This window comes from Podarcis filfolensis, assembly GCF_964270895.1.
Source record: "Podarcis filfolensis genome assembly, chromosome: 1".
NCBI classification, from domain to species: Eukaryota; Metazoa; Chordata; class Lepidosauria; order Squamata; family Lacertidae; genus Podarcis; species Podarcis filfolensis.
In genome coordinates, this window is record NC_139604.1 from 133,054,239 (window position 1) to 133,071,262 (window position 17,024).

Genomic DNA, 17,024 nt, shown 5'->3' on the forward strand with positions numbered 1-17,024 from the left:
TTCTGCATTGGTTGCATGATTCTGTTCCCAGGCAGCAGGATTTAATCTCTGCCCATTCATTTAGTGAGGGTTAAAACGCTATGCAAAAGTGCCCTTTGAAGCAGCTTTCAGGAGCGAGCTACTTCAAAGAGGCTCCTTCACCTCTGTGGTTTGAAGGAGAAGCACGGAAAGCTCTTGGTAACATCCTCCCGCGAGGAGGTTTACAAATGTACAGAGGGCTCTTTGAAAGCCCTGTAGTTTGCTTTGAGGTCCCGACAATTAGGTTGTTCAAAGTCAAGTGATGTCACTGCGACACCAGAGGATTGGCAGATGGGCGGCCCAAACACCTGCCAACTTTCGCCTGCCCCGGGTGCAGGAGATGAAGATCAGTCCCTTCAGCCAGAAAAGGTGGCCCACCCGCTGTTTAGATCAGCTCTGTCTGCAGTGGCAGCAGTCCTCTAGCCTTTTGCTTTCGCTGAAGGCTGGAGAGCAAGAGGGGTCGGTGCGCACAGACCCCTTTTGCTCTCCAGGCTTCAGGGATAGCCGCCTGAAGCCTTTGGAGCGCAGCGGGACCTCGCGCTGCGCTCCAAAGGCTTTGGGTTCCTTTTGCTGAAAGCCGGGAGAGCTGTTCTAGCTTGGGGGTGGCTGCGCATAGCCTCCACAGGGCAGTGGGGTGAAGGCACCCCGCTGCCCTGAGGAGGCTTCACAGGCTGTCCCAGAAGCCAGAACAGCGAGACGGACCACTGCGCAGCGCTCCGTCTCGCTATTCTAGCTTTGGGGTTAGCTGCGCAAAGCCTCCCCAGGGCAGCAGGGTGCCTTCATCCCGCTGCCCTGCGGAGGCTTTGCGGGCTGTCCCAGAAGCCTCCGCAGGGCATGGGGATGAAGGCTCCCCGTGCCCTGCAGAGGCTTTGCACGAAGCTAGAACAGCTAGAGGGAGCGCTGCGCAGCGTTCCCTCTAGCTATTCTGGCTTTTGGATGGCCCCGCGAAGCCTCTGCAGGGCACGGGGATGAAGGCTCCCCGTGCCCTGCGGAGGCTTTGCGCAAAGCTATCCCAGCTATCCCAGTGGCTATCCCAGAAGCCAGAACAGCAAGAGGCTATCCCAGAAGCCAGATCCCTCTTGCTGTTCTGGCTTCTGGGATTCAGAATTTTTTTTTCTTGTTTCCTCCCCCCCAAACTAGGTGCGTCATATCGTCTGGTGTGCCCTATAGAGTGAAAAATACGGTATATAAGCCCTGCTGGACCAAGCTAAAGGGGGCCTCCCGCAGCGGCCAAGCAGATGTCTGTGGGGAGCCCACAAGCTCTCTCCTGCTTGCAACCCCCAGCAACTGACTGGGAATTGGAGGTCCTTTATGTTTACTGCTCAAGAGTGCTGCTTAGGAGCCTGTCTGGACTGGCAGCTTCTCAGCAGGCCTGATACGGGGCCTTTCTGTCTTCCTCCTGCTTTAAAACTCTCTGTGGCCCTAAATCCCTTTGAATGCCTTTTCAGGGTTTGATGGCCCTGGACTCGCCGTACACAGGCATTGTGAACTACAGGCAGGTGGCCTTTGCCTACGCTGAGGATTTCCAGGCAGCCGGAGGGACTGTTTTGACGGACTTTGAGGTCAAGGGCATGGAAATGGCCAAAGAAAGTCCTGCTGGAAGTGAAGATGGTAAGGAGCTTTCCTTCCAACTTCTTTGTCCTTCCTTCCCACTTTGGCAGTCTTTCTCCGTGAGGTTTTGTGGTGATATGCAGTCCTGGAGCTCACAGCCTCTCAGGAGATCCTGCGGTTCATGGGATGATCTAGGGGAGCGACGTGGAATGTTTTCAGGTGGACGCAGGAATTGCTTTAGAGACCATCCGGGGAGATGCAAAATTCCAGAACTAGCCCATAGCCTAAATTCAATGAAGCCGTAGCTGAGAGAGCGCTGTGGCAATTCAGTAAACTTTTCTTCCTTGCAGTTAAATAGGAAATCGTTAGTTTATAGCAAAGGTAAAGGGACCCCTGATCATTAGGTCCAGTCTTGACCGACTCTGGGGTTGCGGCACTCATCTCGCTTTACTGGCCAAGGGAGCTGGCATACAGCTTCCAGGTCATGTGGCCAGCAGGACTAAGCCGCTTCTGGCGAACCAGAGCAGTGCATGGAAACGCCATTTACCTTCCTGCCGGAGCAGTACCTATTTATCTACTTGCACTTTGATGTGCTTTCAAACTGCTAGGTTGGCAGGAACAGGGACCGAGCAACAGGAGCTCACCCCGTCATTGCGGGGATTCGAACCGCCGACCTGCTGATCTGCAAGTCCTAGGCTCTGTGGTTTAACCCACAGCGCCACCTGCATCCCACTTAGTTTATAGTAGGCATTCTAAAATTATTTTAAAACACAGCTGGTGCCTTGGAACTGAAGCCATTTTCTGAAACTTTTTGCTAAAACGGGATGATGGCACATTCTCTTTTTTGGCCCGTTCCAAATCCGGTGCAAGATGTGATCTGACTATTTTGTATTGTGGGTACATAGAAAATGTGACTATTTGTCACCATCTGAGTCTCCAGAGCAGTAGAGGCTGTGTGGAGGGAGAGGCAAGGAGAGGGTGAAAGAGGAAAGCTAAAGGCCTCTTGCTTATGGGTCACTTCTGAAAGAGCAGTTTGCTCTCTTTAAGGGTAGAAACTCTATTTCAGTAGCAGAGAACCTCCCTTGTATTCAGAAGGTTTCAGGTTCAATCCCCAGTCTCTCTTGCCCCTCTCCTCTCTGCCTGAGATGCTGGAGATCTATTGCCCGTCACAGCAGATAATACTGGCCTAGAGGGACAAATATCCTGACCCTGGAATTAGAAGGCTGGTGAAAACTCCTGTTCCATTCTGCTGGGTACAGCTTTGTTTTTATCCTGGGCTGCGGCAGCTAGACTGGTGACTGGGAGTGGCCGCCGGGACCACATAACACTGGTCTTGAAAGACCTACATTGGCTCTCAGTACATTTCCAAGCACAATTCAAAGTGTTGGTGCTGATCTTGAAAGCCCTAAACGGCCTCGGTCCAGTATACCGGAAGGAGCATCTCCACCTCCATCATTCAGCCCAGACACTGAGATCTAGTGCCGAGGGCCTTCTGGCGGTTCCCTCATTGCGAGAAGTAAAGTTACAGGGAACCAGACAGAGGGCCTTCTTGGTAGTGGCGCCCATCCTGTGTAATTGCATCCTGTGGAATTCCTTCAGATGTGAAGGAAATAAGTAACTATCCTATTTTTAAAAGACATCTGAAGGCAGCCCTGTTCAGGGAAGTTTTTAATATTTAACGCTGTATTGTTTTTAATACTTGATTGGGAGCTGCCCAGAGTGGCTGGGGAAACTCAGCCAGATGGGCGGGGTATAAATAAGAAATTATTATTATTATATTATTATAAGTATTTAGGGCCTTGAATCTGCCTGACAAGTTCTTCTGTTTTGTCCTTGTGGTTCAGATGTTCTGTTTATATGTAGTTGTTTTATGTGTGCCATTTATAGTTTTCATTTTATTATTTACAGGGATGAAATATCCAATTGTTGTTAGAAACTCAAAGGTAAGTCCAAGCTTTCAGATTATATTTTACTTTTCAAGTGCAGAATATTTTCTTTGTGTTTTGGCATTTGTCGCATGTCAGGCGTACAAATACTTTAACCACGATGGCTGTCGTCGCCACAAAAACAGTTTGAGATAGCTATTAATGTGACTCAAGTGGCTCTTGCCTCGAGGGCTTCATAGTCCTTTCCCTGCTCAAGGTCTAGTCTTAAGAGAGGATGGTGCCTGACTCGCCCGGAACGTGGTGGACTCTCCTTCATTGGAGGGTTTTAAGCGGAGGTTGGATGGTCATCGGTCATGGAATTGAGATCCCTGCATAGCAGGGGCTGGACTGGATGACCCTTGGGGTCCCTTCCAACTCTACAATTCTGTGATTCTATGACTCTGCCCTTGAAGGACCTCAAGCACTTCTCATGTGGAACCTGAATCTGCAGTTCTGACTGCGCGGCAGCTGCCTAAGACCCCTTGCTCCCCTGCGAAGAAACAGAAAAGACACTGGAAGGTCACCCATTGAGGACCAACTGGGGGTTCCAGGCTGCCACACCAGCCTCCTCCAGGAGCTCTCCGTGGTCCTGAAGAGCCTGCCAGGTGCTCTTTGGCCTGTCAGACCACTCCTGGTCAAGATCAGGCCTCTTCACCTTTCACACTAGAGCAGGTGCCTTCAAGCATGGGGAGCAGCAGGCTAGAAGGTGTGGAAATGGAAGGATAAACAGACAGCCTAGCAGGTCAGCTGGTTTTGTGACGATGTTAGATGGAGCTGTAGTTTTGCTGAGCCTCGACATCTTCTTTTGCGCAGGGGGAGGAAATCTATTGTCGGCATCTTGTGTCCTGTGCAGGGCTTTATTCGGACCGCATCTCTCAGATCAGTGGCTGCAGCCCAGAGCCTCGCATTGTTCCATTCCGGGGAGATTACTTGGTGCTGAAGCCAGAGAAGTGCTATTTGGTAAAAGGAAATATTTATCCGGTACGTCAGTTTACGGAGAGCTTGAGAAAGCCCCTGGTGCTTCTGGATGCGTTGAGTACTGGTGTTATTTATTTAATATTTATTTAATACAATATTTAATATTTACTAAGCTGTACACATGGTGTGAGAGGCCTTCTAGTTTCAGGGCAGATCCACTCTGCAAACTTTAGCCTATTTGAACTATTTTGGCTTTCCTCTAATGAACCTTGGGATTGTCCTCTTCTGAGAATCCTTCTCAACCACCCGGAAGATGAGTCCTGTGGCTTTGGTGGTCAAAGACACGTACAATGCCGGTGGGAAAGTTATATAGATATTGAAATTACCTAATCTTGAACCAGTCTGCTTTAGAGAGGGTATATTTGGGAAATGTCGGCTGCTCTAAGCAATTTCCCAGAATATTCCAAGTTACTGCTGCCAATTTCCCTTTCCTCCATTCTGACTTAAAAGCATCTCTCTCCACACACCCCCAGGATGCTGATTTTTATATATCCGTACATTTAGCTAAGTAAGAGTTTTTATCTCGATAGACAAAATCCTCGGAGATGTATGTATGTATTTATTTATTTATTTATTTATTTATTGTCAGGGAACTGTCATCTGAGACAAAGGAGGTGAAAGGGCTCATGGAGGGTGAGAGAGACCACTCAGCGGAGGAGGGGACCAGCAGGGGGAGAAGTGGAGTTCCAAGGGAAAGTGAGTCAGAGGGAGGGCTCAGAGACACTTCAAGCGAGAACAGTGGGGAGGTTTCAGGACCTCCCGTAGGGACACCCACTCCTCGGCGGAAACTGTCACGCCGAGAGTCCAGAAGACGCGTTTCCGTTAAGGAGCTTTTATGCTGGAAGAAGTTCCGTAAACGCCCACTGTCCGATTCAACGAGCGATTGATGGAGCCATGCTTAAGGAGCTCCATCACAGACAGAGGTTTGGGGACTTAGCCAAACTCTGAGGGATCAGGATTTTACGCACAAGCAGCTCACCATCCCATCACAGCAATCGGACAGTCCCTGAAAGCAGCTTGTGCAGAGAGGCATCATGAGCAACCCAGCCGGAGCCGGAGGAGCAGCAGGAGCTGGAGAAAGTCCAAGTCTGGAAGAAAGGTACAGAGTGTTGGAACTCCAGCTAGCAATGCAAACGGCGAGGCTAGAAGAAAGGAGGGCGCAGGATGCAGAAAAGGCAAAAGGCGCTACACTAGCAAGAAAGATGCCAGGAATGGTGCAGAAGTTTGGGGGGGACCCCAGGAACTACCAAGCCTTTAGGACAGAGATGCAGTATGCTCTCGAACTGCAGTTTAACGACTTTCCCGATGAGGCATTGCGAGTGGCGTTTGTGATTGGCCATCTCGAAGGGGGGGCGAGAGACTGGGTGAGGCCCCTGATGGCAGGGAATAGTGACATGCTGAAGGACGCGAGGAAGTTTTTTCGCGCCATGGATTTGATGTTTTCCAGCGAGATTGAACAGGGACTGGTGCGCAGGCAATTGATGGCTTGCAAACAGGGGAGCCGACCGGTTCGTGAGTACTGGACTGAGTTTACAATGTTGATACATAAATTGGGGTGGGACTTATCGGCGGAACCCATTCAAATGCTCTTTGAAGAGGGGCTTTCTTCGGCGGTGAAAGACGAACTTTCCCGGGCGCCCAGGGCGGAGTCTATGGACCAGCTGACCAAATCAGCGCTGACCATTGGAGCGCGCCAGGAGGCAAGAGCCTTGGAGAAGCGGGAGGGGAAAGGAGAGCGTTGGAGGGATTTCCGCATTCCAGAGATTCCAGAACCAAGTTTCCCGCCCGGAGAGCCGATGGAAGTTGGAACAGCGCGTGCGCGCGCAGTTTCAAATCCCAGTGAAGGGAGGAAGAAGGAGGGAAAGAGCGCCAAGAAATGTTATCTCTGCCAGCAGCCAGGTCACTTTGCCAGAGTCTGCCCGCAAAGAAAGGAATGGCAAGGGATGGCGGGAGCTGTTGGGGGGAAGGAGGAGGAAGTCCAGGAGCCAGTAAAAGCCAACGCCTGTCTGCCACTGTCAGGGCACTGCAGACAGGCCAAGGAGCAGTAAAAGTGCCCACTCCGGAACCTCCAAGACCAGCCCTAGTAATAGAGGTGTTGCTAGAGCTGGCAAACGGATACCCACTAAAGACCAAAGCGCTGTTGGACTCAGGCAGCTCCTGTAATTTTATGAGCAAGGAGTTTGCAGCTGAACACCAGATACAGACACTCCCTTTAAGCAACCCCCTGCAGGTCACCACGATCGATGGGAGGGAGCTGTTGGGGGGAGAAGTTAGCCTACAGACCGTCCCAATGGTTATGAGGGTGGCAAGGCACACCGAAAGGATAGCGTTCAATGTAGCCACCCTGGGAGGGGCTACATTGGGGGCTACATTTGGGAATGAGCTGGCTAGCGTTGCATGACCCGCTAGTGGGCTGGCATCAGAGAGTGGTCTCCTTTGGGTCAGCACATTGCCTGGAACACTGCAAAGAGGGAAAGGTGCCAGAAGGGGCAAAAGCCTCCCTAGCAGGGACGGAAGTGGCGGACAAAGGGAAGGTGCCCAAACAATACGCTGACCTGAGCAAGGTCTTCAGCGAAAGGGAAGCAGATAAACTACCACCGCATAGAGACTTTGACTGCCAAATTAACCTGGTCCCTGGGGCCCAGCTCCCCGTGGGCAAGCTGTACGCCATGTCAGACAGGGAAATGCAGGAGTTGAGGGAGTTTATTGACAAAAACCTGAAGAGAGGTTTCATCAGAGAGTCCAGAGCGGTGGGGGGCAGCCCAGTGTTTTTTGTGGACAAAAAAAACACGGATAAACCGAGATTGGTCGTGGACTACCGGCGGCTGAATGCCGTGTCAGAACCAGTGACTTTCCCCATGCCCAGGATTGATGACATTTTGACCAGGGTGAGGAAGGGAAAGATATTCACGAAACTGGACCTGAGAGGAGCGTACAACCTGATACGAATAAAGAAGGGGGATGAATGGAAGACAACGATGTTCACCCCCCTAGGGGCTTTCGAATATCTTGTCATGCCCTTTGGATTACAAGCAGGCTCCGCCTGTTTTCAATCGCTCATGAACCATGTACTGGGACCTTTGCTCTACAAGAATTGCGTGGCATTCCTCGATGACGTGCTGATATATTCAGAGAATGAGGAGCAGCATGTAAAGGATGTCAGGGAAGTGCTGAGCCAGCTGCAAGCAAACCAGTTGTGGGTGAAATTGGAGAAGTGTCAGTTCCACACCAAGGAGGTGGAATTCCTGGGGTACCGCCTATCAGACAAGGGATTAGCCATGGATCCAGGCAAGGTCCAGGCGGTGCTGGAATGGAAGACACCGAAAACGAAAAAAGATGTGCAAAGGTTCTTAGGGTTTGGGAACTTTTACCGTAAATTCATCAAGAACTTTGCCCACTTAACGGCTCCCATCACGGACTGTCTAAGCAGCAAGAAGAAATTCGTTTGGACGGCGGAGGCGGAGCACGCTTTTGAGGAATTGAAAAAGGCATTCGCTTCGGAAGAACAGCTCCTGCATGTGGATTTACAAAAACCCATGAGAGTGGAAACTGATGCCTCAGACCGGGCGGTGGGGGCGGTGCTGCTTCAGCCAGGGAGCAATGAGTCGGAATGGAGACCGTGTGCCTTCTTTTCGCGTAAGCTGAACAAATCCGAGAGGAACTACACGGTATATGACCGAGAACTACTCGCCATTCACGAAGCGTTCCGGAGATGGAGACACTTACTAATTGGCGCACAGCATAAGGTGCAAGTGTGTACGGACCACAAGAATTTGGAGTATTGGAGAACGGCACGAGTGCTCAACCAACGCCAAGTGAGATGGGCCCAGGAGTTCTCCAAATTCCATTTTGAAATCTGCTATGTGCCAGGTCCAGAAAACATCAGAGCGGACGCTCTCTCTCGCAAACCTGAATATTTGGAGGGGGAGGGAGCGCCAGAAGAGAGACATATTATCCCAGAGGACCACTGGGTGTGTGGTGCGGCCTGGGTGGGGCAAAGAGAACTGGTAGAGGGAACGGTAAATGATGAGTACGCCCAGGATAAGCTCAGAGGTTTAAGGAGAGAGGGAGAAGACCCCGGAGGTTTTGAAGAAAGAAACGGGGCATTGTATTACAAAGGGGCGCTATATATACCCGAAGGGGAATTGAGGGGGAGAGTACTCAAACAGCTGCACGACAATCCCACAGCGGGGCATTTTGGGCAACACAAGACCATGTGGTTGGTGACCAGGGAGTTTTGGTGGCCCAAGGTGAGGGAGGATGTACGGGAGTATGTGAGAAGGTGTGACCAATGCCAGAGAGCCAAAGGAGAAAGGCGGGCACCAGCGGGGTTATTAGAACCGTTACCCACACCAGAACGACCGTGGGAGGCGGTGTCGATAGATTTTATGACTGATCTGCCCAAATCCCAGGGGAAAACCGCCATACTAGTCGTAGTAGACCAGTTAACTAAGATGGGTCACTTTGTAGCTTGCTCACATGCAGTCACGGCGGAAGAGACAGCGAAATTGTTTGTAGAACATATTTTTAGGCTGCATGGCGCCCCCTTGAGGCTAGTTTCCGACAGAGGGAAACAGTTCACGTCCAGATTCTGGAGGAAGCTTATGAGCTTGTTGCACGTAGAGGTCAACTTTTCGACTGCCAGGCACCCTGAGACCAATGGGCAGGCGGAGAGGGCAAACGGTATCCTTCAACAATACCTGAGGTGTTATGTCAATGACAGAGAAAACGATTGGGTCGAAAAGTTGGCACTAGCGGAATTTGCTTACAATAATGCAGAGAATGTGTCCACCGGGATGAGCCCCTTTTTGGCTAATTATGGGTGCCACCCCAGGGCGTTTCCAGGGGAAGGAGGAGAGAGATGGAGTGTTCCGGCCGCTGAACTTTTTGTAGAGGAAATGGAAGCGATCCATCGTCAACTCCAACACAACTTAGAAAGGGCCAAAGAAGAATATAAGAGGCAGGCAGACAAGAGCAGAAGGGAAGGTGAAACAATTAGGGTGGGGAGTCGGGTCTGGCTATCTACCCAAGGATTGCCGTTCAAGGGGGGTTGCAAGAAATTGAGACCCAAAAGATTGGGACCATTTGAGGTCATCCAACAGGTCAACCCAGTGGCTTTCAGACTCCGGTTACCGAACCACATGAAACTGCACCCAGTATTCCACAGGTCATTACTGTCACCATACAGGGGGGAAGGTGAAGGGGTATCCACACGGGGGCCAGCCATAGAAGAAAGGGAAAGCCGCAACTATGTGGCGGAAATCATCGACTCCAGGTGGAAGGGTAATCAGGTGGAGTATTTGGTCGAGTGGGAAGGGGAACCGGAGTCGGAAAACACCTGGGTGAAGGCAGAGGAGGTCCATGACGAGGTCTTGATCGAAACGTTCCACCAAAGGTTCCCCAGGAAACCTCAGCCAGTAGCGAGGTTCCGGAGGGAGTACTTTGGCACCACCGACGATGAGGAGGAACTGGAGGGATTCAGGGAATCGGAGGTGGAAGGAGGTACAGACTCCGAGGAGGAGGAGTACTTGGAAACCGGAAACAGCAAAAGGTGGAGGGAAGTGTTCGAAACTTCGGAAGATGAGGGAGGTTCCTTCAGGGGTTTTGCTCCCTCGCCTCCCGCAGAGGAGGGGAGGGAAGGGGGTGAAGGGGGCCCTGGAGGGGAGGTGGATGTCAGGGAACTGTCATCTGAGACGAAGGAGGTGAAAGGGCTCATGGAGGGTGAGAGAGACCACTCAGCGGAGGAGGGGACCAGCAGGGGGAGAAGTGGAGTTCCAAGGGAAAGTGAGTCAGAGGGAGGGCTCAGAGACACTTCAAGCGAGAACAGTGGGGAGGTTTCAGGACCTCCCGTAGGGACACCCACTCCTCGGCGGAAACTGTCACGCCGAGAGTCCAGAAGACGCGTTTCCGTTAAGGAGCTTTTATGCTGGAAGAAGTTCCGTAAACGCCCACTGTCCGATTCAACGAGCGATTGATGGAGCCATGCTTAAGGAGCTCCATCACAGACAGAGGTTTGGGGACTTAGCCAAACTCTGAGGGATCAGGATTTTACGCACAAGCAGCTCACCATCCCATCACATTTATATATAAATTTTTATTAATTTTCCAACACATATTAAAAAACAATACAAGACAATACATAAACAAAGAAACATATAAACACGTATAATTTCTTAACCTCTTTTTCTTAAACCTTGTTTCAACGACTTCCCCATACCTCCCTTTTCTGCATCCCTGTTTTAAATTTTCCCAGCAACCCCTAATTTCAATACTTGTAATACAATTTCTGATCTTTTTCCTCTTATCCAATTACTTATCACTGCAATTCTGTTTTACATTACCCATGACATTTTAGCACTCATTAATTTTACAACAGTTCTTAAGATAAACTTTAAATTTCTTCCAATCTTCTTCCACCGTCTCTTTCCCTTGGTCACGGATTCTGCCAGTCATCTCAGCCAGTCCCATATAGTCTATCACCTTTGTCTGCCATTCTTCCAGCGTGGGTAGCTCTTGTGTCTTCCAATACTTTGCTAAAAGAACTCTTGCTGCTGTTGTCGCATACATAAAAAACGTCCTATCTTTCCTTGACACCAATTGGCCTACCATGCCCAGGAGAAAGGCCTCTGGTTTCTTCACGAAAGTGCATTTAAGCACCTTTTTCATTTCATTATAAATAATTTCCCAGAAGACCTTGATCCTTGGGCACGTCCACCAAAGGTGGTAGAAAGTACCTTCCGTTTCCTTACATTTCCAACATTTATTATTGGGCGTATGATAGATTTTTGCAAGCTTGACTGGGGTCATGTACCACCTATAAATCATTTTCATAATGTTCTCTCTTAAGGCATTACATGCCGTAAACTTTATACCGGTAGTCCATAACTGTTCCCAGTCAGCAAACATAATGTCATGCCCAATGTCTTGTGCCCATTTAATCATAGCTGATTTAACCATCTCATCCTGTGTATTCCATTTCAACAGCAAGTTATACATTCTTGACAGATTCTTAGTATTGGGTTCCAAAAGCTCTGTTTCTAATTTTGACCTCTCCACCTGGAAGCCAATTTTCCTGTCCTGTTTGAAGACTTCATTTATCTGGTAGTAATGAAGCTGGCCTCGGAGATGTATTTAGGTCCACACATGCACTAATCTTGGGAGGGCAGAAAAGAAGAAGTGTGTGACTACAAATGTTGTGGCTCATATTTATCATGTGATGTGCCTAGCCTAAAGAACTCCACAAAGATTGGCACTGAGACACATGGGGGGAGGGAGCTCTACCTGATGAACTATAATTGCCAGATCCCCATCTTTCATTTAAAAAGAGGGTGTGTGAGAGAGACAAGCCTGCTCCCTTCTTTTCAATGTTTTCTTTGGTTTGCGCCATTCAGAGAGATGCTCCTTGGGCCATTCTTGTGTGATGCGGAGTGTGGTTCTTTCAAATGCGTTTTGACTCCCGAGTGTGTTTCTCATGCTTTAGGTGCCTGATCCCCGTTTCCCCTTCCTGGGTATCCATTTCACCCCGAGGATGGATGGCAGTGTTTGGCTCGGGCCTAACGCCGTGCTTGCCTTCAAGCGAGAGGGCTACAGATTTTATGACTTCAGTTTCCAAGACTTTGTAGACGCGGCGGCTTACAGGTAGTGTCCTCTTTCCATTCATCTGCAGGTGTAGAGCGAGAATCTCATTACCTCTGCCCTGCTCCACTTTCTGCAGTCTGTAGTATGAACTATAGTAATCCCAGGAAGCATCACGCTGCTTACTATGGGCGATGGACACCTGCTTCTTGCATAGGTTGTTCTCCAGGGTGTTATGGGTTGAGCATGTGCATTTCTGATGCTGCAGGGAACACCAGGGGGTGGGTACAGTTTCTGTAATATATTTTTTTCCCTGTATTCTTGCTCTTTCCTCTTAAGTCAGCCAGCCCCCGAGCCCTTGACTTTGGCTGCATCTCGGAGCTAAGGACCAAAATCTTGTCACTTTTTAAAAAAGCATTAAGCATGCCTGTAACATACAGTGTTAGTGAGGGACTACCATAGCTGTTATAAAAATGAGAGTTTGGTAGCGCCTTCAAAGTTGAACAGGTTTTTTAATGTTAACTGATGTGGTTAAACTATTTTTTTAACTTAAAAAAAAAAACCCTTAGACTGAGTTTTAGCACACATGAAAAACTTAAAACAAATCATTATTTCCTGATGAATAGCCTTTGGACTATAATGTAACTTAAATAGAAAATTTAAAAATCTTTAGAAAGCTTTTTCCTCCAAAAGCATTTTATTTTAAAAATCCGATTTAAATCAAAAAAATCTGATTTGAATTTTTAAAAATCCGATATTTTTTTTTTAAAAAAAAATCATTGATTTTTATCCACCCTGCTTTGTGAATGGTAACTGCAAATAGTTTACACTTCATCATGAGGGACTTTTTTTGCATTTCTTTCATTTTTGACTGCTCTGCTTACATTTTTCCTTTACACTTGTGTGTGTGTGTGTTTGCATGCATGTGTATGTACATATCTACCTATCTATCTATCTATCTATGAATGGAAGCTACTTGCAATAAATGTTGCTTTCTCTCCCCAGTGGCCTATGGAAGCTGGTGTTGAGGAACTTCTCTTATGGAATGGGAGAAATGTACAGAGCGTGTTTCCTTAGTGCTCAGGTGAAGCAGCTGCAGAAATTTATACCAGAAGTTACCATCGATGATATACTCAGGTAATCCTTTTGGGGATTTAGACATCACGGAAGAGAAGAGCCCGGCTGCAAGTCCTGCACCTGGTTCTCACAGTGGCCAAACAGATCCCACTTCTGGGAAGCCTGAAAGCAATGGCAGGGCTCTCCTGACCTGCGATTCCCAGCAGCTGGCATTCAGATGCATACCACCTCCGACAGTGATGTTGGATAAAGGATGGTATATAAATCTAGTATATAGAGCCAGTGAGAGCCAGTGTGGTGTAGTGGTTAAGAGCGGTGGACTTGTAATCTGGTGAACCGGGTTTGCTTCCTCGCTCCTCCACATGCAGCTGCTGGGTGACCTTGGGCCAGTCACACTTCTCTGAAGTCTCTCAGCCCCACTCACCTCACAGAGTGTTTGGTGTGGGGGAGGAAGGGAAAGGAGAATGTGAGCCGCTTTGAGACTCCTTCGGGTAGTGATAAAGCGGGATATCAAATCCAAATCCAAACTCTAATAAATTTTAAAAAGCGCCTGAGATACGCAGTTTCCACTTAAAACAGCATATGAGCATCAGTAGGGTCTAATAGCAATTTAAGCATTTTGTTCCTAGACAAGCAGGCCGGGTCCCAAGTCTCCTGTTGCATTAGCTGTGATAATCAGAGATACAATTCAAGGTCCACTTTGCCCTGTTTGAATGCCCAGCTTCTCCTTTCTTTTTGCAGAGGCCCAGCTGGTGTCAGAGCTCAGGCCTTGGACAATGACGGAAACTTGATCGACGACTTTGTGTTTGACGGAGGCACTGGAGACATCGGCAGCCGAATCCTCCATGTCAGAAATGCCCCTTCACCTGCTGCTACCTCCTCCCTTGCCATTGCGAAAATGATCGCTAACGAGGTGGAGCGGAGATTTGAGCTCTGATGGAATCCTGGAGGCCCGTTGGATCTCTTTTGTGTTCAGACACTGTGCTTGGAAGGGTGGCAGTCAAGGAAAAGACAGGGAGGTGGCCTGTTGGGGAGAAGCAATCAGAAAGAGAGGCTGCCAACTGGATTATCGCCTTGCAGAAGCCTCAAGCTTTGCAATATTCCGATGAACCTCAGAAGTCATGCCACGCAAGGTCAAACACAGTGAACACTAGTCAGGTCCATTAGACGCCATATTAATTTGGCAGAAGAGATTAATTTGGCCCTGTGGTGTACTCAGGAATGCAGTTAGAGCAGCAGACATCACCACTCTTTCTCCTTATAATTTCGCTTTTGAACTAACTGGGTATGCAGGCGCTGTGGATGTTTTAATTTCCCTCCATCCCAAAATCACCTGAAAAAGGCACAGAAGGAACACAGCCTGCTCTCCACAAAAAGGGGGTTGTCTGCCCAAAACACGGTAAACCCACAACTCTGTCTTTCTCCCTGCCCTTGCCAGGCCACACTGTGGGTTGTGGCAATTGCAATAACAGGCGGGTGGTACCATTGCCAGTGTGCCCTGAGCCCCAGGGAAGGATACCTGTTTATCAGAGTACTGAATGTGATTCCCACCTTCCAACTTGCAGAACATAGGAAGTGCTCGTGGGGGGTTGGACTAGATGCCCCTCGGGATCCCTTCCAACCTTACAATTCTACCATTCTAAGCCCCACTGAGTAGCTGAGAGGTGTGCTGGAGGACAGTAATAGATAGTCCTCTAAATATTGGATGCACGGAGTGGTTTGGTCACAGCAAGTGGTGCTTTTTCTTTGGAGGGTTTTTCTGGTTCAGTCTTCATTGAAAATGGGCAAGCAAATCGGTGTGTCATTTTCTGATTAGATCTACATATGCACACAATCTTCATTTACTGAATAGTCCAGATATGCAAAGATCAGGAAAAATAAGTTTTATCTAATTAAATGCAAGCTTTTTTTATAAAACAAGAGATAATGGGGCTATACGATTAGAAGCAAAAACAGCCATGATATGGATCTCCATTTTTAGAATGTGAATTCATGCAAAACTTGTGCATTACAATGATCAATAAACTTACACAAAAGCTGTTGCATAAACGCAAATGCATTGTCTTCATTGAGTTATGGTGTACAGTGGTACCTCGAGTTACATACGCTTCAGGTTACATACGCTTCAGGTTACAGACTCGGCTAACACAGAAATAGTGCTTCAGGTTAAGAACTTTGCTTCAGGATGAGAACAGAAATCGTGCTCCGGCGGCGCAGCAGCAGCAGGAGTCCCCATTAGCTAAAGTGGTGCTTCAGGTTAAGAACAGTTTCAGGTTAAGTATAGACCTCCGGAACAAATTAAGTACTTAACCCAAGGTACCACTGTACATTACGTTTTGTTTCTATTCCAAATAGACTGTGAATCACTGCAGTTCTTGGTATTACAGTCGTCTGCATCCCAATATTTTTTGGACCTAGCCATCCACTTAGGTGAGGAACATGAAAGCCTGACTTCTTGACACCCCTTTTCTGTCTGCAGAACCCCTTCCAACCTTCCTACTGAACCTCTGCCTTGTGAAGCAGGAAAACTTGCTTGTTGCACTTAAACCACATTTAGACACCAATGAAAGCTGAAAGGGAGAGAAGCAAACCTGTTATACCCTGGATGGGGAAAGAGGCTGCAAATAAATTTCCCCCCGTAAATGTTTGTTGCCAGCACCTTTCAAGGGAGCAGAGGCAGGAGTTACGTGTTACCATTGCTTAATACCACTAGGAGAACCTAGTATTCTGGATCTGTTACTGTAAGGGCAACATCGGCTATATATAACACCAAATCAGTCTGAAAATCAGTGTACTGTATATATTGTATATTGTTAAAACAGAATTATATGAAAATGATATACTAATGGTCTTCTTCGGCGATCATTCGTAGCCAAGTAAGATTGTCTTCCATAAACACAATTTTAACAATGAGTCCGTAAGTGACTGTGGAGGCCAATTCTGGATCCACACATCCTTCTACAGTGGGAACATTGGTGTCCGGCAGGAGTTGATCATGGTGAGGGTTTGCCAAGTGTGCCTTCTTCTTAGCATGTTTCTCCCTTGCGTCCTGAATTCGAGTGTCTTCAAAGTCCATGACACCTTTTGTAAAGGCTGTTCTCCAACTGGAGCACTCGCAAGCCAGTGTTTCCCAGTTGTCAGTGTTTATACTACATTTTTTAAGATTTGCCTTGAGACAGTCTTTAAACCTCTTTTGTTGACTACTAGCATTATACTTTCCATTTTTAAGTTTGGAATAGAGTAGTTGCTTTGGAAGACGATCATCAGGCATCTGCGCAACATCACCAGTCCAACATAGTTGATGTTGGAGAATCATTGCTTCAACAATGGTGATCTTTGCTTCTTCCAGTACACTGGTATTAGTTCGCCTGTCTTCCCAAGTGTTGTGTAAAATTTTTCGGAGACACCGTTGAGGGAATCTTTCAAGGAATTGGAGACGGTGTTTATAAGTGGTCCATGTTTCACAAGCATACAGTAAGGTTGGTAGTACAATAGCTTTGTAATCAAGCATTTTGGTTTCCCTGCGAATGACCCGGTCCTCAAACACTGCACTTCAGTTGGGAGAAAGCTGCACTCGCAGAGCTCAGGCGATGCTGGATTTCGGCATCCATGTTGGCCCTTGTGGAAAGATAACTGCCTAGGTAGGAGAAGTGATCAACATTTTCCAACGTTACACCATTGAGTTGGATTTGTGGTGCTGTAGAGGGGTTATTTTGTACTTTGGTTTTTTGGATGTTGAGTGATAGACCAAGCTTTTCGTAACCTTCAGCAAAGATATTTAGGGTGGTTTGGAGGTCATCCTCTGAGTGTGCGCACACTACGTTGTCATCAGCATACTGAAGCTCTATGACGGAAGTTACGGTAACCTTACTCTTTGCTTTCAGCCTGCACAGATTGAAG

General features: G+C 48.1%; 1 protein-coding gene across 2 annotated transcripts in view; it reads left to right on the forward strand.

Annotated features, from left to right (window-relative positions):
• Positions 1-15,179, forward strand: part of L2HGDH (L-2-hydroxyglutarate dehydrogenase) — a 26,147-nt gene extending 10,968 nt beyond the window's left edge. For both annotated transcript variants that reach the window (XM_083619309.1, XM_083619308.1), the window contains exons 5-10: positions 1,467-1,629; positions 3,478-3,512; positions 4,308-4,475; positions 11,953-12,110; positions 13,053-13,184; positions 13,866-15,179. In XM_083619309.1, the coding sequence (XP_083475435.1) occupies positions 1,467-1,629; positions 3,478-3,512; positions 4,308-4,475; positions 11,953-12,110; positions 13,053-13,184; positions 13,866-14,061 (852 nt within the window). In that variant the 3' untranslated portion in view covers positions 14,062-15,179. The remainder of the gene's footprint in view (positions 1-1,466; positions 1,630-3,477; positions 3,513-4,307; positions 4,476-11,952; positions 12,111-13,052; positions 13,185-13,865) is intronic.
• The last annotated feature ends 1,845 nt before the right edge of the window (positions 15,180-17,024 follow it).